Here is a 27,528-nt window from a genome sequence, read left to right on the forward strand (position 1 = left end):
GGGACAGGGAGGGGCCGTCTCCCAGGTCAGCGCTAGGGGAAGACCCCGGGCCAGGACTCACCTTCCGAGTCCGCCTAAGGGTTTGGGTAAGGGCCAGGCCTGCCTTTGCAGTTCTGCTTTCCCTAGAGCTCCTCAGCTAAGCCACATCTCACGGGATGCATGCAGGTGTCGAGCTCAGCTCCACGCTGGCTAAGCTGGAACCTCTGCCTTGACCCCACCGGTGTTCTGGAGTCCCTTGCCCTTAGATGCACTCATCTATTGAACATGTTTATTAAGCACCTGCTATGCGCCAAGAGCTAAGATCCCGGTTGTAAAATAGACTCATGGAACTTACGAGTCTAGTGAGGAAGCCAGACCCAGACAAGGACAAGCGGGAGATGAGTGTTAGGAAAGAGGGGGCTGTGGGGTGACCGCACTGAAATCCTGGGGGCCTAGCTGGGTCCAAGATGAGGCAAGAGTCTTGGAGAAGCCTTGGCCAAACCTGAAGTGGAAAGGTCTGGGTGCTGCTGGTGGCTGGAGCCAGTGTGGGCTCCCTGTGGCTCCTCAGTGACCCATCCCCCAGGGCCCAAGGAGCTGCCCTTACAGCAACTTGAATGACTGGAGCAAGTGGGGGATGGGAAAATGGCCAGCCTGGGTTAATGGGCTGGTCTTAACCAGTGCAGGAGCAAGATTATTCAGCCATGGCTGGCTGATCTTCAGGCTAAGGAGCTGCTCAAATGCACAGGCCTAGTTGAAGTTTAAACACCAGCAAAACAGTTCTCCCTGTAAATGTAAAACCTCACCCCACCCCCTTCCCTGCCTGGTTTGTTCCCCCACCGAGATCAAAGATAAACAACTGTTGCCACCCTGTCCCTCTGCCTCTCCCCTCTGGGACAGGAGGAGACCTTCATTAAGGGGAAGCTTTCCTTGACTACCCATCAGTGTACCTGCTTCTCACTGAGAGGAGGGCAGAGCCCCCGGCTTATTTCAGTAGGCCCCACAGTTGACAAGACCACAGGAAAGCCTCCTAAGGGAGGAGGGCAAGTGGGTGTACCCCCAGTTCTGGAAAGAGCAGGAAAGGGAGCTCTTATTGGATGGGGGTGCCCCCACCCCTTCTTTCACTGTTTTTTGGAACTCCTGGAGGGAGAGGGTCTCAGAGTGCTCTCTGGAAAAGGGGTTCTATATGTATTTCAGGTTGTATCTGTTGGGTCTAGGACTACTTCTTTGGCTAAGGGCTCAGCTTCTTGAAACTTCAGCTGTCTCCTTTCTGAAAGACCAAATCTAACGAATGTAACCAGAAACTTGGGGACTGCCAAGTCTGGCTTTGTCCCCGCGACTCAGAATGACGGAGTGTGCCACGCAAGTTCAGGTGGATGCATTATGTGTGCGTGCGTGCATGTGAGCGTGTGTGATGCTGGATATCACCTCCACATACTAGAAATAAAACCGACAAAACTTATGTCTTGACTGGTGTATTCTGGGGACGGGTTCCAGGGGGCTCAACAAATTTCGAAGAGCGAGCTAATACAGGAACGCATCTCGTGGTCATGGACCAGGCTCTGCTAAACGCGGGACTTCATTCACCTCTCCCGACAACCCGAGGAGACGGGTTCCGTTTGTCATCCTTGTTTTATAAATGAGAGGCAGGCTTGGAGCAGATGCGCAATTCTCTGAAAACCAAACAGTAAGTGGTAAAATATGTCCCCCGCCCCAAGCAATGGTCACGATTAGCACGTCCAGACGAGCTGAGTTGCAACCCCGCCTCCGCCGCTTTCCGACCGAGGGGCACTGGGTGGCTGTGACGTTCCGCGGCTTCTAGTTACCGCATCGATTAAATGGCAGCGACTCCTTGGTGCCCAGGACGTCTGGTAGACTAAAGAACACACCTTGGCGTTTCTGCGGTTTTCAGACTCTTGCTTCGGAAACGATTACCTTGGAAGAAGTACGCAAAGCCCACGTGGGGGGGCCCTTTCACCTCCCCTCTCGGCCTCCGAGTTTAGACGCAGAAAAGTCTCCCGGGGTGAAGCCCCACCCCATGCACTCTCTGAACCTCTTTTCCCCCACGCCTCCCCCCAAAAGCCTGTCTGAAGAGCCGCCCCTGCAAATATTTGTCAAGTTCCTAACTTCTCCAAATCGGGAACTATTCATCACCACCCACATCCAAGGATCCCTGTCCAGTCTCAACCCAGGCTGAGCGCCAAGCGCTCGGGCATGCGCAGTCCGCCCAAAGCAACCGACGCGAAGCTGAGCCCGTGGTGGCAGCGAGGGCGGGGTTGACTCCCGGCCGCCCCAGCGCGCAGGCGCGCGGGCTCCAGGGCCCCGCCCCCTACTCGCCGAGCCGGCGGCCGGGAGAGAGCGCGGCTGCAGACGGCCGCTTAGCCTCCCTGGACCACGCCGTTGACGGGAAGGCATGACGCCACCAACGCGCGCCGGAAGTGCGGGTTCGCCGCGCGCCGCTCGCTTCGTGCAAAGGAAGTCGGCCTCGGAGGGGCCTGGGCTGAGCGGGCAAGGCCGCAGCGCGTAGCGGCGCAATGGGCGACGAGATGGATACCATGATCCCTGAGCGGGAGATGAAGGTCAGAGCCTGGCCGGGGCCTCCCTTCCTTCCTCAGTTCCGGCGTCGCCCGAGAGCCCCGCTCAGCAGCGAAGCGCGCGGGCCGGTCCCCCGCCTCCTGCCGCCCGCTGTAACGTGTGCCGCGTTCGGAGCCCTCGCCTGCGCATCGCGGGGCCCTGTGCTGTGCCGCCCGCGTTACTGCCCCGCAGAGTGCAGTCCCGCGTGCCTCAGCGGTCTCGTGCGAGCCACCCGAGTGACTCGAGCTGCTTTCACGCGGGGGCCGGAGTAGCGGTAATAAGTCGCGTACGCACCATGTGAATCATGCAGCCGCTCCGCGAAGCAGGTGTTAGTATCAGAGGAGCGAATCAAGGGTCGGAGAGCAGCTGACCAAAGTCACGTTTCACCGAGAGGCCGAGGCCCAGGGGGTGGGGTTTCTGGTTTTCTGTTTCCATACCCTCGGCTTCTCAGTGTCGCTGGACCGCTTCCGTGACGTAGTCCAGGCTTACCGGAGCCGGGGGTCGTCACCTGGCTCTGTCTGATCATCATCGCCACACAGAGAACTTGAGTTAATCGGAGTCGGGCTGTTTCGGTTCTGGGAATCGGCCTAGGTCAGAAACTGAAGAGGGGGCAGGGGAGGGAGCCCAGTGATGGGTAGAAGCCGCTGGAAGGCAGTGAGTCGCGGGAGGGCGTTAGACATTTGAACAAGTCACTGAACTGCATTTCGGGAGTAGCCGTCTGTACCGGAGCGAGGAGCGGCTCTTTTTTGCTGACAATCGCCGCCCAGTGAGAGTGTGCCCTGCTCTCCAGCCGTGCGGGGGCGGCGGGGAAAGGGTTTAGGGCCGCAGGCTCAGAGGTGGTCCTCTCCCTCCGAGTTCCCGGTTACAGCAGGGAGGGCTCCTTCGTCCCGCGGAGTTTGATCCACATCCGTGGGATCCAGACCCAAATAGGATGTGTGGGATTACCAGGACGGGAAGTACCATGAAGACTGAAAGTTTTATTCTGCTCCTGTATGAGACCATGCTGGGGTTTCACCTGGAAAGCTGTGGGGGTTTCTGAGCCATTGGAAATTAAGAGTTATTTCATTAATCTTTGAGAAGACACGCATTAAACATCAGACCTAAGGAAACTGGTTTGCGGGGTGGGTTGGGGACCCTTTAGGAAACACTTAAGTGTACAGAAGTGAAGGCTGAGACAGGCTCCTTGGCTCTTACACTTTTGGAATGTAAGCAGAAGGGGATTCACATTCTTTTTGCCAAAACCTCGATTGAAAGATAAGTTTAGAAAGAAAGAAAAAGAAAAAAAGAACTTTTACAGTACAATTTAACATTGGGAACTTACGGAACTCTTTTTACCAAGAAGTGAGGCACACTGAAAATTGTCTTTGAAAGCGTATAGACAAATCCTGGGAAGACGAGGTGAGGCAGGCATTGACGGGAGGCCGGGGGTACTAGGGAGCATGAAAACGGAAGGGGATGGAAACGGGCGGGGTCGCGGCTGGAGGTGGCGCTGGGCGCCCCGATGGCAGGGAAGCAGTGTTCCGAGTGGAGGCTCCAGAGTTGGATGGGTCAAGCCGCGCTTGGCTTCCTAGCCCGTGTTAAGGGTTTTGGACTAGTGATTGTGGGTCTTGAACACCCAGAGACTGCCACGCATACTGGTTTTTTTGTGATGGCATTTTGTTTAGCATTTGATGCCATAAATCAGTTCTTGGGATTTGGTTATCTATCTGTGGTCGTTATTTCCAAATATATTTGTTGAGTACTACATGGGGTACATGAGCTTACAGTGTAGTAGGGTGATGCTTTCCGTATTAAACAATTTAGTAAGCACTGCTCTGCATCACGAGGACATGCGTACTACAGAATAGGACGAGGTTATAAATGATGACGCCAGCTTATGTGGTGGTTGAGACTGTAAACTGGGAATTCAGAAAAGGAAAAGTTCACTGTGAGCTGGTTAGTCAAGGAAGGCTTCATGGAGGAATTTTTTAAAATTATTTCATTGAATAAATGCTAATAAGCACAATGCCAACTACCACAGTCCACACAGGAAGCTTAAAAATGACTAAGTCACACAGTCTTTGGCCTCGGAGTAATACGTATTTTTGTTGTACAGTCATCCCTCTATATCGCGGTTCACTTATCGCGGCCTCACTGTATCGCGGGATTCTAAAAAATATTATATTTAATTATTTATCGCGGATTTTTCGCTATAAGGTTAATAAGGGACTGGGAACGGTTTATAAAGCCTAAAATACATATAAATACTAAAATAAATGGAAGGTTCCTACTTCGCGGATTCTCACCTGTCGCGGGGGGTCTAGAACGTAATACCCACAGTAAGTGGGGAGTGCTGTAATGGAATTGGGTCTTCCGGACTGTGACAGACATGATTTAATTTCCCATTTTCCCCGCATTGGCCTCGTTTTGATCTCTCACAACAGGACTTTCAGTTTAGAGCCCTGAAGAAGGTGAGAATCTTCGACCCCCCCGAGGAGCTGCCCAAGGAACGCTCAAATCTGCTGGCCGTGTCCAACAAGTATGGCCTGGTCTTTGCCGGTGGAGCCAGCGGGTTGCAGGTTTTTCCTACGAAAAATCTCCTTATTCAAAATAAACCTGGAGACGATCCCAATAAGATAGGTAAGTTACTTGCTTTACGTTGCGTAGTAGAGAGGAGTGCAGTGGAGTGCCAACCTAGTTCCCAAGAAATCGTTGTAATATTAAAGTGAAAACTGCTATTAGTCCTCAGGTTGACCCCCAAGGATAAGTTCTAGGTCAGGTGTTGGAAGCCTTTCTGGTTCTTTCTGGTCCTTCTATATTTCTTTGTTGATGAGTTGTTCCTCCGCGCTCAGAGGAAAGAAGAATTCGCCATGCTCCCACGCACTTATTTTTGCTCGATTGAACCTGGGTTCTGCCCCTCTTGGACAAGGGCTTTGCTTCATGGCTTTTTAGTTGACACCACAGTTCCATCCAAACAAATGGGAATGTGTGCTCTTTGGAGCATTGTTGCAAAAATACGGGTGCAGGTTGGCAGTGTTATGATTGATGAGAAATAACATATTTTGTCTTCCTCCACAATTTCTGGCTCACAGGTCCCACAACCCTTGGAATTTCCTAAGTGTTGCTGGGGGGTGAGGGGGCACGGTGGTTACTATGTTAATGACGTGACTGGAAAGCACCGAAGGATGGGGGTGGGTTTCCAATGGAACCAACCTTGTAACTAGGGGGTTGGAACTTTCAGTACCCCCCAAACCCCACCCGCAGAGGTTGAATCCGTCACCGATGGCCAGTGATTTAATCGGTCGTGTCTGCGTAACAGAGCCTTTTTAGGACCCCGAGAGGGTCGCTTGGAGAGTTTCCAAGTTGGTGAACACGTGGAGATGCAGGGAGAGTGGCAACCCAGGAGAGGGCATGGAAGCTCCACGCCCTTCCCACAGACCTTGCCCTGTGTACATAGCTCTTCCATCTGCTGTTCCTGAGTTATGTCCTCTTATGGTAAACCACTGATCTAGTCAGTGACATACAAGGGGCGACCCAAGGAAACCGGACTTGTCTTCTGGAGGGTGGGCCCCTGGTTGTACCGGCTTCCCCGCTAGGTGAGTGTCCCGTCTGTATCAGTGCACCAGCTGGTATTGTTGTGAGAGGCTGCGTTCAGCTCCAGTGAATTTTTCTTGAAGACTATTTCAAGGCATTTGTCCATTTCATGATGAGTGATTTACAAGCATACCTGCCCACACTGTGCTGAGTTTTCAGCAGGTATTGACCAAAAACAGCGTGACCCCCCTGCCCCACTGTCATAGTCACCTGATCTTGCCCCCATAAACTTTTTGTTTCCCTGGATGAAAACAGTCCTCAAAGGGAAACGTTTTGCCCATGTGGAAGAGGTGAAACAAAAATGGCAGAAGCACTAAAGGCATCAAAATCGACCAGTTCAAAAACTGTTTTTGAACAGTAGGAAAAACGTCTTGATAGGTGTATTGCATCAAATGGAGAATACTTTGAGGGAGACTGAAGTTTAAACATACAAGAATAAATACACAAGCCCTGGCTGCTGTGGCTCAGTGGATTGAGCATCAGCCTGTGAGCCAGGTGTCGCTGGTTCGATTCCCAGTCAGGGCACATGACTCGGTTGCACGTCAGGTCCCCAGTTGGGGGCACAAGTGAGAGGCAACCACACAGTGATGTTTCTCTCCCTCTCTGTCTCCTTTCCCCTCTCTCTAAAAATAAAAATAAACAAATTATTAAAAATAAATAAATACACAATTTTTTATAAATAAATTCCTGTTTTTTGGGGGGGTGGGGTTCCATCTTGTACAGTATTTCTCTGAGTTCTTGGAATGGTTTTAGCAAATTAATTGAACCCAAGAGATGTGTTGTGGGAAACCTGATTTATAGCCAGTCAGGCAGAAGTGCAGGTAACAGCCTGACTTGCAGTTGGCATTCTGAGTTCACGGGGGTTGTTGAAACCTCTAATCTGAACCCACTTGGGCAGAGGCACAGAGACCCTGGGCTTGAGTCTAGGCTTGAGGCGTGTGTGGGGGGCACCCTTGTAGGACTGCACACTGAGCCCGTGGAATCTGATGCTCTCTCTGGTTAGACAGTGTCAGAACTCAGCTGAGTTCTCAGACACCTGAGAATTGTTTCTTGGTGTAGGGGACCCCCCCCCCATGGTGAAATTAACTTTGGGAACCCAGTTTAAGGACACTTTTCAACAAGGGCAGCAGCCACAGCTGGTTTCCCCAGGTCGTATGAGGACAAACTCCTGGGATGCTAATATGTCATTATACATCTGTAGAAAAGCTAAGACTTATCTGATGACCAGATATCAGGGCACGTTCCTGTGTTTACGTAGATGCAAAAATTGTTTCACGTGGACCTGGATACAGGGGTTGTGGCATGCTCAGAACACCCCATTTTCTGCTTTGTCTTTTTTATGTTTTATAGTTGATAAAGTTCAAGGCTTGCTAGTTCCCATGAAATTTCCCATCCATCACCTGGCCCTGAGCTGCGATAACCTCACGCTCTCCGTGTGCATGATGCCCGGTGACTACGGCTCCATCATCGCTTTCTTTGACGTCCGCACATTCTCAAATGAGGTGAGCTCCTAGCCAACTCTAGTGTCACCATGGGGCCTCAGGTCCCCTGATTGAATCATAACCTGGATGGTCTTGGTTGACCCTTTTTCTAGATTCAAATATTGGATTTTTAAAAAGTTCTCAACTAGAGAATCATTGATTCTTGAGGCAGAAAGGACTTTAAGAAATTTTATCATAGCACCTGCTCTAAGGTATTATTCTTTCTCATTTACGTATGAGACAGCGAAAGCCTAGGGAGCTGCAGGTGACTTGCCCAAGACCATAGAGCTAATGGATAATGTCGGAAGGGACGCCATCCTGGGTCTCTGGCGTCCTAATGCATTGCCTCCCGTTCCTGGCGGTTTACTGACAATAGAATGTGCAATAATACCGAGTGTCTATGCTGACCTGCAGTCCCTGTGCTAGTTATTTACATGGCTTAGCCTGTCATCCCTGCCAGCGCTGTGCACAGTAGGACTGTTGTCTTCATTTCATAGACGGGGAAACAGGCCCTGAGGGTTTTAAGTTACTGTCCAAGGGCTCAGCGCTGTTAAGAAGCAGAGCCCAGACTTAATGTAGCGTCTGCTCTTTATCGATTATTTTGCATTTGTATATCCCCTGCTGGGAGTCCCTCCAATAATTGCCATTTTCAAAGTTGTGTTGGAACTGTGACAAAGCGGTGGTTGTGTAGCACTCAAAATTGTTTCCCTGTTCATGCAGAAAAGGAAACTAATTTTTTTTAAATTTATTGATTTGAGAGAGAGTGAGAGAGAAACTCCGATTTGTTGTTCCACTTTCCCGTGCATCCATTGGCTGATTCTTGTGCGTGCCTTGACCGGGGATCGAACCTGCAGCCTTGGTGTATCAGGATGGCGCTCAAACCAGCTGAGCTCCCTGGCCAGGGCATGGACTGAAACTTGAGAAAACAAATATCCACTAGCTTTCTTCCACTGTTAAACATCTATGCATTTACTAATTTATGTTTGCTTCTGGGCATTTGTTTTAAAAGGCTAAGCAGCAGAAACGCCCATTTGCCTATCACAAGCTTTTGAAAGATGCAGGAGGCATGGTGATCGATATGAAGTGGAACCCCACCGTCCCCTCCATGGTGGCCGTGTGTCTGGCCGATGGCAGCATCGCTGTCCTGCAAGTCACGGAGACAGTGAAAGTGTGTGCGGCGCTCCCTTCCACAGTAGCAGGAACATCTGGTGGGTGACGAAGGCTTTTCCTCCGTAACGTCCATTAATGCTGATCTCTTGGAAAATTAGTTTCTGAAAATAAAAGCAAATGTTGTATTTGTTACTATTTGGTAGAAGTGGAGAGAGTGTTTTTTACTTCCATAGTTAATATCCTTGAGGCCAAACAGCATACATGATTTAACTTGAATGTGCTTGAGTTTTCTGGAGAAAGAAATATTTTGATACAGCTGATTCAGAACTGTTTTGAGAATAATTGTTTATTGATCTAACATAGTGGTACTCTAGAAATCATTCATACCTTTCAGAAGAAAAGCATCACAAAGTATCAAGTAGGTGCAGGACAATGATTTCTTGATACTTGAAAACATCCTCTAGTCCCTTGTCTTAGCTAAAGACCACAGAGTGTTGCATGCTTTTAGCCTTCTGGTCAGTGCTCCACTGAAAAGCATTTTTAGCAGTCGATTCATTGGCCCAGTGATAAATCAGAATTGGCCTGTATCATCAAAGTGATTTTTTTTTTTTACTTTGCTGAAAGATGATCCTATAGTCTTCCATGGACTAAGAGAACAAGAACTAGTGATTGTGGTCTGTAATAGCATCAACAATAAGGAAAACTAGCGGCTTGAGTCCCGTTCCGGGGCAGCCCTCGGGGGGTTGCTGCGTCTCCCCCACCACCACCACCACCACCACGTAACCGGCCACGTTCTCCTCTTCGCGCAGTGTGCTGGAGCCCGAAAGGAAAGCAGCTGGCGGTGGGGAAGCAGAATGGGACCGTGGTCCAGTACCTCCCTGTGAGTCTTGCCTTGCATTTCACACCTGCTCTCACGGACTTTCCCACTGGTGCGAGGGTGGGGTGGGGATAGCTTTGGCGTTTTTCCTATTAAAGTGTCAGTTAAGCTCGTGGCAGCAAACCCAGCGCACAAGCGAGCGCAGAAGAGAGTGGAGCCTCTCGTCCCTCCCATCCCGTGGTCCAGCTTCCGGGCACCCTCCGCTCTGGAGGCCCATACGCATAGGCTGTGTGCGTGCGTTACTTCTGCTTTGCTTTGTAAATAAAATGTTACTGTATTCTACACACAGAGCCCCAGCCCTGTAGCCTGAATCCATCCCGTACAAACAGAGCTTCGGGGGAAGGGGGCTGGGGAGAGGCCGTTGCTGCAGTGCAGGATTCCACTGGGTCGCAGCAGGGCTGGTCCTCTAGCTGGGTCCGTCGTCAAGGTCCCAGAAGACAAAGTCCAGGATGCCCGGGTCGCATGTGCACAGTGTCATCTCTCCCTGCGGTGTTCCTGGCATCATGTTTGCAGAGTCCCCGTGTCTGGTCAGGCCTGGAGGGGAGGCGGGGTTCCCAGGTGACGGCCGAGCCCCTGCTGGCATTTGCAGCTCCTTGCGGTGCTGCGCCCTGCGGGGTGCGCAGCAGTGAGTGCGGGGTGACGCCTTGGGGTTAAGCTTTGGCTGTTTGTTATTGTAAGGAGTTAGGTGAATGTTGGTCTCTATTTTAGGGCATTAGCTTGTTAAAAGATAATAGACGTACAGTGTGTTTAATTTCAGTGGTCTGCTGTTTGCCTTTAAAAAAGCACCTAACAGTATACTGGAGTCCTTTTTCCAACTTAGATGTAGGGCCCCTTAATGCTTTTGCATGGCTGTGTAGTAGGCCACTGTGGGCGTGCCAGGATTATCCATCTGTTCGTCGCTGATGGTTTTCCGTTGGTGTGAGTGGCTTTGCTACTCCAAATAGGGTTGCATCGAGCATCCCCATTACCTCTGTCTGAACCTGTCTGTCTGAGTGTTTCTGTAGGACAGGGTCCCAGGAGCAGGCATCCACTCTTCCCTGTGTTCAGTCTGTCCTCGCGGGGGAGGGGAACTTAGGTGGCCTCCAGGGGAACGTGTTGGACTGAACAGCTTCATTGGTTTGGGGATTGTTTCATGTGACACTTTATTTTTTTTTCAAATCTTTTTCAGACTTTGCAGGAAAAAAAAGTCATTCCCTGTCCTCCGTTTTATGAGTCAGATCATCCTGTCCGAGGTAACACATGTGCTTTTTTCAATTGGGCTGACCTTCAGTATGGTGCTGTCTGTATTACAGAAATTCTGGATCATGTGAGGCACCTGCATCCCTGCTCAGGGAAGCGTTGGGGGCCCCTCTGAACATGCTCGCCATGTCAGTCCGGTAGTTCAGTTGGTGTGACAGTAATCTTCTGGTAGACACCTGGGTCTCGTGGCTACTGGCATTAAATGGACCCTGATTTTTTAAAATTAGAATTTGTCATTATTTTCCCTGATTATAATTCACCAGAAAAAAAAATATCACTTTGGGATAAATTTGGGCTTATAATCAATGAAATGTGGACCTTGGTTAAAGCTGTAGTAGTTTGGTTTTTTATCCGTGAGATATGAATCGTGTAACATGCAGGAGCCATTCCAACAAGACGCTTCAGTAGGCCGCGTGTCTTTCAGTCCTAGATGTGCTGTGGATCGGAACGTACGTCTTCACCATCGTGTACGCTGCTGCCGACGGGTCCTTGGAAACGTCCCCGGACGTGGTGATGGCCCTGCTCCCGGTGCGTATACGTATGAAAAGGGCGTCCTCGTGCTTTGGGAACCATAGACGTCCTGTAATAAAGTTTGAGGCTTAGGCTTCAGTTTCCTTTTCTTGCTCGGAGCGATGGTGCGCCTTCAGGTGTGCGATTTCAAAACTGCACCATCGGCCTGGGACCAAAGTTACGTTACTGACCCGAATGAGGGTCCACCTGCTGCGCAACGAGGCAGACACTGAACGTGGAGCTTTGTGGTGGAGAAATTAAAGCCGTCGCGTGCGCAGGGCACCTGCAAGGAGAATGGGACGCTGTCGCTTAAAACCTGAGCTCCCTGGTGGCTTGGAGTCAGGGTTTTCGAAGGCAAAGATTAAGGGGAAGGGGGACAGAGGTGCTGACTGTGCAGGTTTGGTGGGAGAACTTTGGGACTGGGCCGTGTAGGATCAGACGTGTGAGGGGCTCCAGCACCTGCCCTCCTGCTCAGCGGGCCCTTTGCCTCTGAAAGGGTTCCTTCTGGTCTGCGAGTCCTGGTGGGTTTCGGTCCCTTGGTTCCAGGTGCCACTGGAAGTCGTGTTCTCCCCTCTGCACAGGTCTTGGCTGCATGGCCTGTGCTGGGCTGTTGTCTCTGAAAGGCATCTCAGTGTCTTGTCAGGATAGGGCCACTCTGAGCTGGTTGCAGTTCCAGTATGGCTTCCACTGAGAAGCTCTGTTTAATCTGCCGTAAGGTGAAAAAACTGTAAAACTTGCATTCGCTTAAGCTGTAAATTGAGTCTTAGTAGACGTTAACCTGATAAGACGTTTTAGAAAAGCAAGAAAACACCTTGGTTTTTTAAATGGTTTCATTTACTTTTTCATCAGCTGTGTCTCACACGCCTGCATCATGTTAGGTGCAGCTTTAAAGCCAAGCATACAGCGTTCCTGCCTTTGTGACTCGTACATTCCAGTGCATGTGCCGGTCAAAAGGGAAGTGTAGGGTCAGGGGCCGATGCGGGTGACGGAGGAAATAAGAGGGTACGTGAAGGGGCAGGCAGTGGCCGGGGTGCAGGTGGGGCGGGTGGTTGGAGAGGGGCTCAGAGGGGCCCTTTGAGCAGAAAGCCAGATGTGAGGGAGGGAGTCCTTAGAAGACAGAAGGATAATCTACAGTCTCACTAAATTACAATGGCATTTTAAAAAAACAAGTGAGCCAGACGTGTTTCTAGATCTTATTATCTTAAAAGTCCAGAAAAACATCTGACAAGACGTTCATAACTGTCAAATACAATAAAAGTGGGAGTCAAACTTGTCCTTCTGTTTTGCAACCTTGTTTTAGTATAAATTGCAAGCATCTTTCTGTATCAAACAAAATCTGATTTGGCTTTGACAGATTTATTTTGCTCTGTTTTTAACTGTTGGGTTCCTGATCCAGTGACTTTTTATGGTGTGTTTATAGTCACGCCCCACTGCGCTGCAGGCCTGTGTTCTGAGAAGGGTCACATCATGGGACACCGTCCTAGGGTGGGCGCTCACACAAGGCCACGTGGTCCAGCCTCCTGCGCACTCAGCCTGGGGTGGGAGGCTAACTCTGCGGGGAAGGAAAAGCCATTTCCCTCCACTCCTCTGTGTTATGTCTGAGACAGCCCTGTAATAGGAGGTAGGGGAACAGGAGAAAAACACAACTGTAGTGACGTGTGTACCTCCTGTGCACATGGGACAGACCCCAGGAACCTGAGCAATTGGCTACAATGGCCGAAGCCACTGCCTTAAATACCATCTTCAGCTGAAGACAGGAAAATGTTGGGGTGAGGGGAGTCAGGAGTGGGAGGTAACCAGGAGAAGGGTCAGGTTGGCGTGCAGATTTATGTGGTCGTCTTCTGCATCGCTAAGTCCCTGGAGATGAGGTCATCCCCTCTTCCTGCAAGGGAGGCACCCCTGCAGGTGGAAATTTCCCTTGTAAACATTTTACAGAGGTAGCTTCTACTTGATTTTCAGAGCTGCTTCCGTGTCTGTTGTTTCTTAAAATTAACTAGCTTAAAATAATCCTGTGCCACATAGGCATTTTAGGGTAACAAATTCTGTTCCCCTACGGCTCCTGGGTCACAAACCTGTACGGCATGTACGGCATGTCACAGCGCTGACTCTGTAGGCGGTGCAGCACGGGGCGTTTGTGTGCCGTGTCGCCCTGCCGTCTTACGGTGGCAGAGGGGTTCGGCCGCTGCGGCGCTGGTCAGTGGGATCTCTCGACTTTATTGTGATCCTCTGGAATCACCGTCGTGTGTGAACTGCTGTTGACCAGAATGTTGTTATGCAGCCAGGAGTGTAGTGAACATATGCCTTATTTCAAGGTTTTGCCAAGGTTTTCTCTTCCTGGGGATGGCGTGAGCACTCGCGTGCATTTATTGAGAACTAGTGTTCCTCTTACTGGGCTAGAAGCTTTATGTGTATCATTTCATTTCACACTTACAACAGCCTTTGATGGAGTTTCAGTAGCTACGTTACACACGTGAGAAAAATGAGTGTCAGGGAGGCTGAGTAATCCGTACACACTGGTCCAACGGCCAGAAAGTGATGGTTTGAATCCAGTTCGGTTGGTGGCCATCATTCCTGTCCCTTATACTTCTCAGTGCTGCCTTTGTATCATGCCCATACGTTTGGGCATAGATTTCTGAGCAGATTCTCTCATAAAACCTAAGTGGTTTTCTTGCTCGAGGCCGTGAACTGTGTAGGGTTAAATGCAGCCGCGCCTGAGCATGTCCTCTCTCCGTTCACCGCAGAAAAAGGAGGACAAGCACCCGGAGGTGTTCGTGAACTTCATGGAGCCCTGCTACGGCTGCTGCGCTGAGAGGCAGCACCGCTACTACCTGAGCTACGTGGAGGAGTGGTGAGCGGGGCAGGGGGCTCTGTCACTGCGCTGCCCCCCACTGCGGCCCTGGTCCCTGTACGAGGGGAAGGCGGAGCCCGAGGCGCAGTGGATGTCCCTGCAGCTGGCGCGCGATGACGCTTCCCTGGCTGCCCCTGTCGTGCCCTGGCCTTGCAGTATTTAGCTTGAATATGTGCGGATCTTAAAAATCCCTTTTTCTTAATAGCCCCAGTGACAATTTACAAGAACACTGATCTTGAAGGCGCGTATTACAGGCTGCCCTCTGAGGGCAGACGCTCCCCGTTGTAGGGGACTCACGCGAGGCCCCGGTCCCTCTGGGCTGTTCCGTCTGTGGGCGGCGCCTCTGCGGAGAACCCCAGCCCGACTCCCGTGTCTCACCCTTGTCTTGGTCGGTGGGCCGTTGGCTGGGCCTCCAGGGCTTCATCCCATGAACTGAAGAGTTAATTCTACACCTTTCTTCAACCACATGGAAAGCTTACCTTCCGCTGTGACGTCCCACAGCAGCCCCCGTGGACGGGCCCACGGACTCAGGGTAGGACTGTGTGACTAATGCCTTCTCGTTTGTCCTTGGAAGGGATTTGGTGCTGGCGGCGTCGGCGGCATCAACAGAAGTCAGCATCCTCGCCCGACAGAGCGATCAGGTAAGTGCCCGTCTTTTGTCACTTTCGCGGGAAACGTCTCTGAGAAAGATTTTGAGGGGAATTAACTCTGTGGTTAAGAATTAGGTGAGGTCACATTCTTCTAGTGAGTTCCTGGGTGAGAGCGAAGCTCGGGTGCCAGTGCCTTGGACCAGATGGCCTGGCTGTTGCACGGGACACACACAGGCGTCGGCGCGAGCAGCCCTTCGGTGTCCGAGAAAGCGCTCCGTTCCCTCAGTGCCCAGGCCGGGCTGTGCGCTGGCCATGCGCCGTCGGCCTCCTGCGGAGTGCCCCGGGCTGTGGGGGGGGCTCTTCCTGCCCCGTCCTGTCTCACCGCCTTTGTTTTCTTCCCGGTACTGAGCCTGCCCCTTCTGTTCAAGGGACTGGGACCGTCCTTGATAATGGGACCGAACTGCCACTCCCCAGAAACACTTTGTTTCTCTTTAGAAACCACCAGAAAGCCGAGAATGCCTGTGTGTGTGGGACTCTGCCCTCCCCCTTGTACTCTGCCCTCCGGCAGGTGGGAGGGGGCCGAGGTGGTGGCCGGAAGCCAGCCCAGGCCACAGGAGCTTAGGGACAGTGACTACCGAGGAGGCGTGGCGAAAGGATGACGCTTCTTTCTCAAACTCTGCCTTGTGCTGAAAAATGCCATGTGCACCCTGTGCACACACGGGTGGCTCTTCATCCTCCAGGTGTGTCCGTCCCTGCACGGCAGGGCTCCCACTGTGGGGCACCGCTGTCCCAGTGCCGCGCGGGCCACTGTGGGGTCGCAGGTCAGCTCAGCAGTCTGATTCGCTCATGGGTCGACTTCAGTAACGGTTCCCTCATATATCTTTTATGTATTCACACATTAAAAATATACCTGTATCTTTGCTTTTTACCAAAATAATTTATGTACATGGAGCAGGGATTGTACATGGAAGAACCACTCCAGCTTCACCCTGTCCTGATGCAGTTTTGTTCCCTAGAGGGGCCCGTTTTTGACCTGTAAATTTTTCCTTCTAATGATTACGTACCTCCTTACCCCTAAAAAGTAGCTTGCTTTCTCTTGAGCTGCTCATTCTTCGTTTGGGGCCCGAATGGCTGCGAGGGCAGATGCGGCTTTAGCTCCCACACACCTTCAGCTCCCTTCTCACTGGGGCTGGGGCACTGTTTTCGATTTCTGTGGGTCACCCTTGTCACCTCATATTTTTACCTTCGTTTCTGATGGTGTCGCCACACGCTCCGCTCCTCGACCTCCCACTTTGGGAGAGGAGCATCTCAGCCCACCCCCACCCCCGCCTTCACTCGCCTGCCTTTGCTGCACTGCCCAGCTTGTCTTCTGCAAAGCAAAGCAAAGCGTGCTGTCTGCGTGGTGTTCTGAGTCTATTTCGTCTGGAGATAGTCTTTCAAAGTTGAAGTCAATTTTGTTTACATTCTTCTGAGTGTGGCTGTTCCCCACCCCACAGCTAAGCCGCGGGGCGTGACCCCCTGCCCTCCCCGAACAGCTTCTGGTCTGTCTGTTACCCATTGCACGCGGTTCCCCTTGGACTCCTGCTGCCCAGCTTTGGTCAGTGCTGGACATTAGAGAAGGTGTTAGTCATTTTTAAACCTCAGAAATCACTTGTGGAAGGAACAGAGCCCACTCGAGCAAACTGAAGCAGAGGGGGAGTTCATCGGGGAAGACTTAGCAGTTTGTCAGAGGCGGGAAGGTGGGCCCCTGTGGGGTGCTAAGGCCGGCACCTGGGAGGATGAGGACCAATGTTACCCCTTCTGCAGGCCCGTGCGCACGGGCGTCTGCTCAGGACCATGGCAGGGCTCCCTGGGGTCCTGGCCGCAGCCCCAGCTTCCCGGGGGCAGGTGTGGCTGGCGCCATGCGGCGACCAGCGGGCGCAGGGCTCTCCCTGGCTGGGGTGGCTGGTAGGTAGCGTTTGTGCCCACGGCAGGGGCCTGGTGGGCTGGGAGAAGTAACCCCTTGTTGCCCGGGGTGCTCATGACTCTTAGACCATCTCCCCAGGTTTCCGGGTCTTGGTCCACACGTAAATCTAACACAAGTGTGTCATCCTTCTTCTCTCACATTTGAACAATGCTGGGAGGAGCCCACGTGGCATTTTCTTCTACTTTTGTTCCCCCAGATTAATTGGGAGTCTTGGCTGCTGGAGGATTCTGGTCGAGCTGAGCTGCCCTTGACAGACAAGAATGATGACTCCCTGCCTGTGGGACTCGCCATAGATTACACTGACCAGGCGGCGATCCCCATCAGTAAGTGTGGCCTGATGGAGCGCGGCATCACTCCTAACGTCCCAGCCCAGCTCTGTGCGTTCATGACGGAGTCTCCTCTGCTAGGTGCTTGGACCTTCTGGTAGCACGTTGCTCCTTGAGGACGTAGAGAGTACACGTGACAACACTAAACTTATTTGCGTGGACACTTACGGATGAGTCTGAGGCCAGACACACAGCGTCTGTGTGTGTCTTTACTCTTTCGAATGTGGTGGAAGTCCAGCGCATTGGGGGCGGGGGGGTTCATAGTTTTGTTTCTCTGCCCTTTCCAGTTCCCCAGTGACCTCCCAAGGGAGCAGTACCCTAGGCCGGTACCATAGAGCGCCACACGGTTAGAAATAGGCCCCGGGAGCATGGCTTCTGAACTGGGCCCGAGGGTGTGCTGTGTGCGTAGCTTCTCACTGGGCAGAGCTGCATCCCGTAAAACGTGCAGGTGCAGCGGGAGACAACTCTCAGGAGCCTCCGTTAGAGGGGTGTCCCATCAGGCACCGTTCCGTGCCTCGTCCTCTTCCCCAGTCAGGTCATGTGATCTGGAATTAGCTCTTGTACTTGAGTTCTCTGGAAGTCGTACTTGATGAAGTCCATGCTTATGATTCAGCTGTGAATGAAGGTAAGGTAGCGTGCCTCACCTTTCTGTGTCCTGTGCTTTCTGAGGAGTTGTGTGTCACTTTTCTCCTGCATCGGCCACTTCCTAGAGACTCCTGTCTTGGTCAGGGGGGTGCTGACCCCGCCTCCCAAACACCAAGGATCATACAGAGCATCGGCTGCTCCTGAGCCGCCAGTGCCCCCAGGCAGGCGGCCATCACGCACAGCAGGAGCTGGGGGGGGGGGGGGGCGCAAACCAAGCTGTGGCCGGGAGGAGGCCTGTGCGCCCCGCCCTGCTGCAGGGTCATCCTCCCTCCCCTCCCTGTCCAGCCAGGCCCTGCCGTGGACTTGGCTCACTTCTGTTTTCTTTTCTTAACAGATGATGAGAAGACGCTTCCTCCCGCTCCAGTTCTGATGTTACTTTCAACGGACGGTGTGCTCTGTCCATTTTACATGATCAATCAGAACCCTGGGGCCAGGTCCCTCGTTAGGATGCCGGAGCGGCTCTTGTTGGAAGGAGAGCGACAGCCCAAGTTGTCAGGTGCGTTTCCTCGCCCTGGCAGGGCCCATGGGCTGGGGCCGGCCTCGACCCGAGGCAGAGTCTTTAGGGAGGCACGTGGTTCCCTTTATTGGGGCAGCCTGTCTTCCTGCAGCAGGGATGGTTTTTCCCTAGGACGGACATGCACGTCCTGGCCTTGCTCCCTCACAGGCTTTCTTCTCCAGCCTTTTCCTGTGCTTTGGGGAGACAGGAAGCCTAACCAGAAGGACCCCATTAGGTAACTTACCAACAGTGTCCTATTACAAGGTCTGCATCCTACCCATGTTTTACCATGGGCTGTGGGTTAAGCGATTGTACGTGCGTGCAGTGAGCACCCTGTAACTGTGACAAACGCTACGCGTGGACAAGGGGAGGGTCAGCGGGATATGTCACGAGAAGCGCTGCACTCTGTGGTTCCTTTTCTGTGGGAAGCGCACGCACATAGAAGAAATACTTGAAAAGTGGATTTTAAAATCCAAATAGTGGTTATTTCTGGTGGTGGGAGCATGAGCATTTTATTTTCTTTTGTTTATATTTCATTTTCTTCAGGTTTGTTTTTTCCTTTTTAAAAATATTAAGTAATCTATGTTTATCGGGAAAAAATTAGAAAATATGAAAGCAGTATCACTGAAGAGCTCGTCGACGGGCCGCCGCCGCTGTCCGCGTGGCGGCGGACGTTCCTCCTGTGCAGGTGCGCGCAGGTGGACGCTGCTTTGTATTTTCGCATTTTTCACGGTGGGATCGCGTCACCCCTGAGAGCGCAATATAAAACTTTTAAAAAGGAGATTGTTTCATATTTTGAAATTTCACTAATCTTTCTCTTTGAGTTCTGTGAGTTTGTAACTATTAAGAACGTGTCTCCTGGCATGGCTAAAAATGCTTATAGTGTAACCAGTGCCATCGCTAAGGACAGCGTGTTGCCCATTCGGGTTGGGTAAGGCTGACGGTACTTTGAGTGTATCTTCTTACGGCTTCCTAGCTGGGGCCAGACCCTTGGGCTGCTGCCCGCTGGCAGTGCACCCCCAAGGAATAAACTGGGTGGCTGGCGTAGGCTGTGCTGGGGTACCTCGTTATCTGCAGTGTGTGCATCTGAGTGGCTTTTCCCCCGTCAGTGGTCGTGAGGACCGTGAGCTGCCTAGTTAGCCCGCCCGCTCCAGCTGCGTCCTGGCCGTGGGCTCCGCAGGCATTAGTGGTTCCACCTGTCCCCAAGGATGTGGCACCGCATGGTCAGAGGCGGCAGCATGACGGTTTTCAACGGTCTGGCTTTGTTCTCAGGGGAGGATGCTTTTCACATTAGTCTGCCGAACATGCATGGAAGTGATTAACGTTACAGGCGTGGAAGTGATTAACGTTACAGGCGTGTGTCTTTGAAGAAGTTAGCGGTTACTGGTCCCCTGTTCGTTGTGTAAGGGACACAGTAACAGCATAGATGTGCGTGCGTTGTTGTGCGCTCCTAGAAGTGACGAATCAGGAAGCAGCAGTTCACACTTGCATCCTAAGTATTTCCTTACGTTAGCTGCAGTGAGGTAAACTGTCATCTGGACAATTTGGAGGAACCAAGGCCCATTATTATAAATGTAGCAATAAAAAACATGGCTTTCTTTAGTTATTTAATTTAGAGAAGTAACATGTTTACTTTATAGAAAGTTTGGAAAGTAGAAAAAACTTAAAACCTGTCTTTTGGGGTATTCTCTCACTGTCGTTTCATAAGCATCTTCATAGTTCTCATAGTGTATGTACCATCGGTATGCAGGTTTATAATTTAAATTGCAAGCATTTTCCAGATCCTTCCATAATCTTCATGATTCACTTAAAAGAGTGACTGCTTAATAGTCCATTGAATATTTTTTTTATTTTTTAAAGATTTTATTTGTTTATTTTTAGAGAAAGGAAGAGGGAAAGAGAGGGAGAGAAACATCAATGTGCAAGAGATAAATCAATTGGTCGCCTCTCGCACACCCCCAACTGGGACCTGGCCTGCAAGCCAGGCACGTGCCCTGACTGGGAATTGAACCAGCAACTTTTTGGTTCTCAGGCTGGTGCTCAGTCAACTGACCCACACCAGCTAGGGCTGAATATTCTTTACCATTTGGGTTGCATTAAATAGCTTTCATTTTTAAAAATTATTTTTACAGGCTTTATTCTTATGAGTTTAAAGGGGGTCCATTTTTTGATTTTTGAGACATAAAGGACTGCTAATTAGGGACCTATTAGTAATAAAAGGTTTCAGGTTCATTACACCCTTCCAAACGTGGGAGATAATATATTTAGGTCTTGGCTGTCTAGAGGACAGTGCTGTGCCTCATTTAAATTTATATTTCTTTTATTAGCAAGATTAAATACATTTACTTTTTGTGAATTAGTTTCCCAGCTTATATCTATACTCTTGAAATTTTAAAATCTATTTGTATGGACTTTTTATTGCAGATATTTTTGTTTACCTTTTAGTTACGTAGCTTTTTTATAGAGTCAAATCTTAGTGTTTTCCTTTTGTGATTTATTCTGTTACTTCTAAATTTAAGTTCGACTCTCAGAGACTGACCTCGCTTTTGCCGCCTCTGTTCTGAGACGCAGGGTGTGTGCGCTTTTACGTGCGTCCCTGGTTCGTCCGAGCTCGCCGCCCGTGCCTGTGATGAGCTGGGGGTCGGGATTCCGGGTCCCCGGCGGAGGCAGGGCTGCAGAACGCCTTCTCCGTGTGACCCGGGGGAGCGCGCTTTCCCTGCGGCCGTCCGCCGGGTGTCCGCGGAGGGCCTCCGGTCGGCGGCCGCCTTGCCCTGCGCGCCTCCTCCCTCCGCGGCCGTGGTCTCCCCGGCGCCCGTGCCGCGGGGCCTGCAGCGTCGGCGCCGCTCCACTTCCGGCTTCCGCCCGCCCGCCCTCCTGCGCGTGGTCTCCGCTGGCGCAGCGTTAACCCCCCCCCCCCCTCCATTTTTTCGTTGCAGGCGGTTCGCCCACGACCCCACCCTCGCCAGCCCCGCAGAAGCCCGAGCCTTCAGCAGCCGCGGCCCCGGCCTCGGCCCCGCCCTCACTGCCGGCTGCTCCCACCTCCACCTTCGCTTTGCCCTTGACTGTGGGAGCCCCCGCCGTGTTCTCCTTTGGGTCTCCGTCAGCCGTAAAGTCCTCTGCCTCCGGCAGCGGGGAGCCCCCTCCGCACCTCGGTGGCTCGGACGCCTCGAAAGCCGCGCTGGGCCCCGGCGCAGCCGCCTTCCCCTTCGCGCCCCCGCCGGCCCCGCTGGCAGCCACCCCCGCGGCCTCTCCCACGGCGCCCGCAGCCGCCGCGTTCTCCTTCGGGTCGTCGGGGTTCAAGCCGGCCCTGGGAAGCACGCCGGCGCCGGCCGCGGCCCCTCCGAGTGTCGGGACGAAGCCCTCCTTCCCGCCCCTGGGCTCTGCGGTCAAGGTCAACCTCAGCGAAAAGTGAGTGACGCTGGAAACGGCCGCGGGGAGTGGAGCTACCGAGGGGCTTCGCTGTTCTTTTCTTCTTTCTCCAAAGTAGTGCTGGCAAGTGGCAGAAATCCAAGCATCAGGAAAGGTTCGCGTTTCATCAATGCACAGCATCCAGAAGGGGCTCTTAGAATTTTAAAAATATTATTAGAGGTTTATATTCAAATACTTGTTTTGCTTTTTCAGGTTTCAAATGTAGGAGATGTTCCGTATTTTTTAAAATGTAGCCATACGGGATATACATTCTGTAAGGGAGGCAAGTCTCCCGTCGTCCTCTCTCCCTCTGCCCACCCTTGCCTCCGGGCCGCCGGGCGCTCATGGAATTGTTACGGCCTCAGGCGTCTCTCCTGCTCGGCAGCCCCGGGGCTCCCCTTCGCCCCCCCAGTGCACGGCCTCCCGTTCCCCAGACCTGGGTCCGACCGGCTCGCTGCTGTCTCACATTTTACTCATCCCCACTTGTGTGGCCTCCTCGCGTGGCATGAGCTGCTTGCGGGGCAGGATCCCTCACACCGTGTGGCCCTTCCCAGGATAACCATCGCCTGCGAGCACGGCCGCTCACCCCTTATCCGGACCCTCACTGCTGCTGAGGCGGCGCTGGCTGTGGTCCCCACTGCTGCCATTGTCACTGTTGATGTGGCGTTGTCACGCAGCCCCTCGTTCTCAGAGTTGCCTAGTGTCCCGTTTTGTGGCTGCACTATTCATTTCCCCGTCATCTAATGCCCATGTTTAGGTTGTGGACAGATGTTTGCTCTTTGGGTGAAACTAACCTGACGTTCCCCGGAGACCGTAAACGTCCCAAAGAGGGTGACCTGCTTTCTTCTTCCTCTTCGCTCCTCAGAGGAAGTGATCACCCCGGAACGAGCGCTCAGTCATTTTGTCAGCAAAAAGAGGGTCGTGAACTCCGCTGAGTATAGTTGAGTCCCACCCTCTGTTTTACTCAGCTTGATAGAGTAGAAAATAAGTATTTCCTATCAGGACAAACTTAGTTTTATTCCCATGTTAAGTATTTAGCTGATATTTTCACAGAGTAATTTGTTCCTAAATAAGCGGAAGATCAGGTCGGTGTTTTCTCGCAGCTGTCATCTTTTATGAGCAGTGGCCAGACACCTAGGCTTCTTGAAGCCTAAAACGTGGGGCTGGTGCGTTATCCTGTGATGCCGTTGCTCGTGCCCAGCGGGACAGAACCTGCCGCAGGCTCTCCTGAGGCTGTCCCGCTGCTGCTTTCAGGTTCGCCGCCGCGGCCGCCCCTGCTCCCGCTGACAGCGCCGCGGGCACGCCCCCCGTGCTGCCGTTCTCTGCTGCCGAGCCCGCTGCCCCCGGGCCGCTCAGCCGCCCCGCGCCCCTGGCAGGGCCGTCCAGCTCCGTGGCCTCGAAGTCCGCAGCCTGTCCCTCCGCATCAGGTGTGGCTTTAAGCAGACTACTTCAGAGCTCGCTCCTGAACTCTCGGTTACCTTTATTTTTTTAGTCCTCGCCCGAGGACACGGTTCTTTTAAATTGATTTTTTAGAGAGAGAAATATCAGTGTGAGAGATAAACATTAGTGGGTTTTCTCCTGTACGTGCCCTGACCGGGGATCGAACCCACAACCTTTTGGTGTACGGGACGGCATTCCAACCAGCTGAACCACCTGGCCAGGGCATGTGTTTATTTTTTTAAAAAGTTCCCCCGGTGATGCTAATGCACAGTAGGGTGAGACTCGGGTTAGAGGCTTCCAGGGGGCTTGCAAAGACGCTCTTGAGTTCTTATGAGCTGATGGGGATCACTCTTCTCATTTTATGGTTTTCAAATTGTCCCCAGTCCCCAGAGGTGCCTCTGGGGACTAAGCATGGGCTGAATGACCAGCTTCCTGGACCTGCCCCCAAGTACACCTCCCCATTGTCTGAGACGCTCTAGTTTTGTCTGTTTTATGAAAGAGTTTCAAGTCTGAAAATACAACATGTTTATTAGTTATGGCGGAACAGAGGCTAATGCCGCTGTGGACATGGCTCAGGCTAATAAGTGTCCTGCAAGGGGGCCAGGGACAACAAGAAAGTTTTTATAGTTTGAGGAAAGGCCCTTTGATGGGGGGAAGTGGTGGGAGTGGCTGCTGTCTGGTCTAACTGACGTCTTGTTGGGCAGGGCGAGCTGCTCACGGCGGTCCAGGTCCAGCGCCCTCGGTGGGGCAGAAGGCACCCCGGATAACCGCCCCAGTGGCAAAGTCGGTCTGTCCCCAGGTGCGTTTAACCTCAGCTCACCATCCTGTGCTTATTCGTTTCCTGCTCCAAACAGACACGCTTATTAAATGGGGTTCTGTGTTTTAGAATTTACATTTTTCAAATAGTACTTAGGACGATGTGCTAGGAAATGCATGAGTTTTGAATCTTTGTAATGTGTGCTCATAAAAGCCATGTATCTCAGCTCCAGAGTCTCCACATCATTTTCTCTGCTGGTCGCTGAGCTCACACCCGCCCTACTGTCAGTCTGTGGTAGTCTGATGCTCGCAAATGCTGAAGCCTCTGACTTTTTTCTCCTGTTCTCAAAGTCGGCAAGAAACCCATCTAGTGCCCTCTCTCCTTACCACCTCAGTTTATTTTACTTATTTAACTTTTACTGACATAATACACAGAGGGGGGAGTGCAGACGTGATACACACACACCCCTCCGTGAGCTGTCACCAGCACTCATGTTAAGAAATGGAACACGACCAGGACCCCAGGATTCCCCCTCATGTGCGCCCTTCTAGTTGCCCCTCTTGCCAGACGGGTCTCAGCTGTCACGATTTCTTAAGTAAAGTTTGGTTTCGCCTGCTAGTGCGTCTGTAAATGGAACTGCACGGCATGCATCCTCTTACCTGGCCGTTTGCTCAGCCTCCTGTTTGTGAGGCTTGTCTGCGTCACATGGGGTGACTGTGTGCCCGTGCTCCTCCCCCCCGATGGGCGTTTCGTGGTTTCCAGGGATACGTTACTGTGAGTAGTGCTGCTCGTTGGTGTTTTTGGGTGAACAAAGGTGTGCATTTCTGTTGAGCAGACACCTAGAGTAGAACTGGGTGTGCATTTATTCCTCTTTAGAAAATTTTCAGGAGCATAAGAGAGTTCAGTTATTCCACATCCTCGCCAGTCTTGGTATTTTTCATCTTTTATTGTTGATGTATTTTGTGGTTTAAATTAGTACTTCCGTGATGACCAGTAAAATTGAGCTTTTTTTCCAGGTGATTATTGGTCAGTCAATTTCTTTTATGGGCATCTGTTCAAGTTTTTTACCCTTTTTTCTATTGGGCCTTCTGTCCTTTTCTTACTGACTTATAAGGGTTAGTTCCTTGTTGGATATATACACATGCACACGTATGATGGAAGGCCTTCCTCAGTGTGTGAACTGCCTTTTTATTCTCTTCGTGGTTTCTTTTGATGACTACAGTTATATGTGTGCGTGTGCGTGTGTGTGTGTATGTACAGGTGTATGTATTTTTTACTTCATTGTTGTTCAGTTACAGTTTTCCCAGTTTTTCCCTCATGGCAAGTTCTTAATTTTAATATCATTCAGTACATCAAGGTTTCTTTCGTGATCAGTGCTTTCGTGTTCTGATTCAGAAATCACTTCCTCTTCCAAGGTCAAAAAGATGTTTTCCTGTGTTTTAAGGTTTTCTTTCTCGAATACAATTTACATTCAGTATTATTTTGTATTATTGTAGGTACACAGCATAGTGGTTAGACAATCATACACATTAAAAAGCATTCCCCTTTGATGTCTTTCTAGAAGTTTCATTATTTCACTTTTCATATTTAGATCTACATCCTGTCATCTTAGTTTATTTTTATGGATTAACTTAAAGATAATTTGTATCAGTTTCCTGCTTGATTATTTGAGTAACCTCAGAAAGGAGTCAGGGCTTTTTCTCTGTCTCTCCTCCTGCCACCCCCTTCCTGCCCCAGCACACGACCCGGGCACACAGTAAATTCTCAGCTTTCAGGTCTGGCTTTTGGCATAATGCGTGACACGTGGTATTTGTTAAGTATTATGTTTGCTTTTTTAACGAATTTTTATACATTCTAAAAGTTATATGTTAGTCGCTGTAGGTATCAAGTAATTGAAAAGTTGTCTCAAATTATTACGTCTCTGAAGCAGAAGTCTTGATTTCTGTCTCTCCCGGGACCCGGTCCTTTCCTAGTGTCCCCATCTCAGTGACTAGCACAGCCGGGCATTTGCTCAAGCCCCACACCCAGAGCCCCTCCCGTCTGTACTCCACGTTGATGCGGTGTGTCAGAAGCCCACATCTCGGGTCCCCCGCTGTTGTCGGATTTCAGGCCACTCTGGTCTCATCCCTCTAGCAAGAGAGATCTTATAAAATCCTAAAGAGCCGTTTAAACACCCCTAAAACCTCCCTAGGAGCTCCGCAGCACGCTTGGAGTCAAATCCAGATTCCTTGGTGTGGCCGCGCGTGGTCTGCCCCTGCGTGCCCCAGCCCCCCCCCACACACACACACCCCGTGCCTACCTGCGGCCACACTTCCTTTGTCTCTGCCTCCGACGTGCCAGGGTTCCTCGTGCCGCAGCTTCTTTGCGCCTGCTCTTCGCACTGCCTGGAAGGTGACGCCCCCACTCTTCCCGTGGCTTTCTCCTTCGCTCCGGGGGTCGGTTCCGGGGCAGCGCTTAGGACGGGCCTTCGGGGCCCTCCCTCTCCGGTCGTCCTCCCTTCATTCTCTTTGTACGCTCCTGGTACTCTTTTCATAACGCTTACCCGCCAGCTGGGATTTACCTGATGTGTTTATTCTTATTATTCGCCTTTTCCCCAGTAGAAAGGAAGTCCCGTGAGCGTAGGGACCTCACGTCTGTTGTGCACCTCCATGGCCGCTATCTCAGCGTGCCTTGTGCCTAGTAGATTCCCAGTGAACGCGGGTTCAGGAGAATGAAGGACCGAGCCGGGACTGTTATGAGGGTGACACTTCCTGTGATTGGCATTGAACCCGCTGCTTCAAGAAGGCGTCGCTCAGGGTAGAGGATGCATTTTTCAACCTTTTGCCTTCCATTCCAGGCAAAGCCACTCCCGCCTCCTGTTACGGAAAAGCAGGGACATCAGTGGAAAGAGTCAGATCCTGTGATGGTTGGAATCAGCGAGGAGGTAAATTTGCTCCTAAATGTTTTTTCCAGAAGTAGGTCTGACAGGGAGACCTGGCTGGCTCTGAGTGTGTAGACACCTACGTGACTGGTTTTGTTTTAATCCTCACCGAGGACATGTTTATTGATTTTAGAACTAGAGGAAGGGGGAGAGGGAGAGAAACATCGATGTGAGGCAGAAACACCGATTGGCTGCCTCTTGCATGTGCCCTGACTGGGGAGCGAACCCGCCACTTAGGCGTGTGCCATGACCAGGAGTCAGACCGTGGCCCCCGCATGGTGTCCTGGGGGATGCTCCCACCAGCCGAGGCCCCTGGCCAGGGCACCTTCGTGACTTTGATTCTGGCACTGACCCTTGGCATGTCCCCAGAGTGTGCCGTGAGTGAGCTCAGTAGCAGTGACACCTGTGCTGTGCCACTCAGACTGAGGCCTGGGTGGGGCCCCTGCAGATCGCGCACTTTCAGAAGGAGCTGGAAGAGCTGAAAGCTCGGACTTCCAAAGCCTGCTTCCAGGTGGGCACCTCGGAGGAGATGAAGATGCTGCGAGCGGAGTCGGACACCCTGCACGACTTCCTCTTGGAGATCAGGGAGACCACAGAGGTTTGTGTTCACCAGCGGTCTTCCAGTTGGATCGCGCTGTTAACGCTGTGCTGCTTGTGCCCCGGGGCTGTGTGCTTCTCCTCCAAGGACCGCCAGCTCGTTTCTCGTGTGTGTGAGTCGTTCATGCAGGCATGCCCAAGTTCAAGTCCTGCCTTTAGCACTTAATGAATAGGAGACGTTGGGCAACTTAATCG

General features: G+C 51.8%; 1 protein-coding gene and 1 long non-coding RNA gene across 2 annotated transcripts in view; one reads left to right on the forward strand and one right to left on the reverse strand.

Annotated features, from left to right (window-relative positions):
- Positions 1-1,435: 1,435 nt before the first annotated feature.
- LOC150013843 (uncharacterized) lies at positions 1,436-2,975 on the reverse strand. Its single transcript, XR_016510593.1, has 2 exons — positions 2,845-2,975; positions 1,436-1,649 (listed from the first exon to the last, which is right to left on the reverse strand). It is a non-coding gene; the product is annotated as an uncharacterized LOC150013843 (long non-coding RNA).
- NUP214 (nucleoporin 214) overlaps positions 2,406-27,528 on the forward strand; it is a 79,161-nt gene continuing 54,038 nt past the window's right edge. The window contains 16 exon segments of the mRNA XM_090274916.1: positions 2,406-2,555; positions 4,974-5,169; positions 7,474-7,625; positions 8,614-8,812; positions 9,524-9,594; positions 10,760-10,823; positions 11,255-11,358; positions 14,082-14,188; positions 14,763-14,829; positions 16,941-17,067; positions 18,050-18,211; positions 21,148-21,619; positions 22,874-23,046; positions 23,764-23,858; positions 26,653-26,739; positions 27,185-27,334. Of these exon segments, the coding sequence (XP_090131042.1) occupies positions 2,511-2,555; positions 4,974-5,169; positions 7,474-7,625; positions 8,614-8,812; positions 9,524-9,594; positions 10,760-10,823; positions 11,255-11,358; positions 14,082-14,188; positions 14,763-14,829; positions 16,941-17,067; positions 18,050-18,211; positions 21,148-21,619; positions 22,874-23,046; positions 23,764-23,858; positions 26,653-26,739; positions 27,185-27,334 (2,271 nt within the window). The 5' untranslated portion in view covers positions 2,406-2,510.

The sequence above is a fragment of the Furipterus horrens genome, unplaced genomic scaffold, assembly GCF_987537825.1.
Source record: "Furipterus horrens unplaced genomic scaffold, mFurHor1.1.pri manual_scaffold_4, whole genome shotgun sequence".
NCBI lineage: Eukaryota > Metazoa > Chordata > Mammalia > Chiroptera > Furipteridae > Furipterus > Furipterus horrens.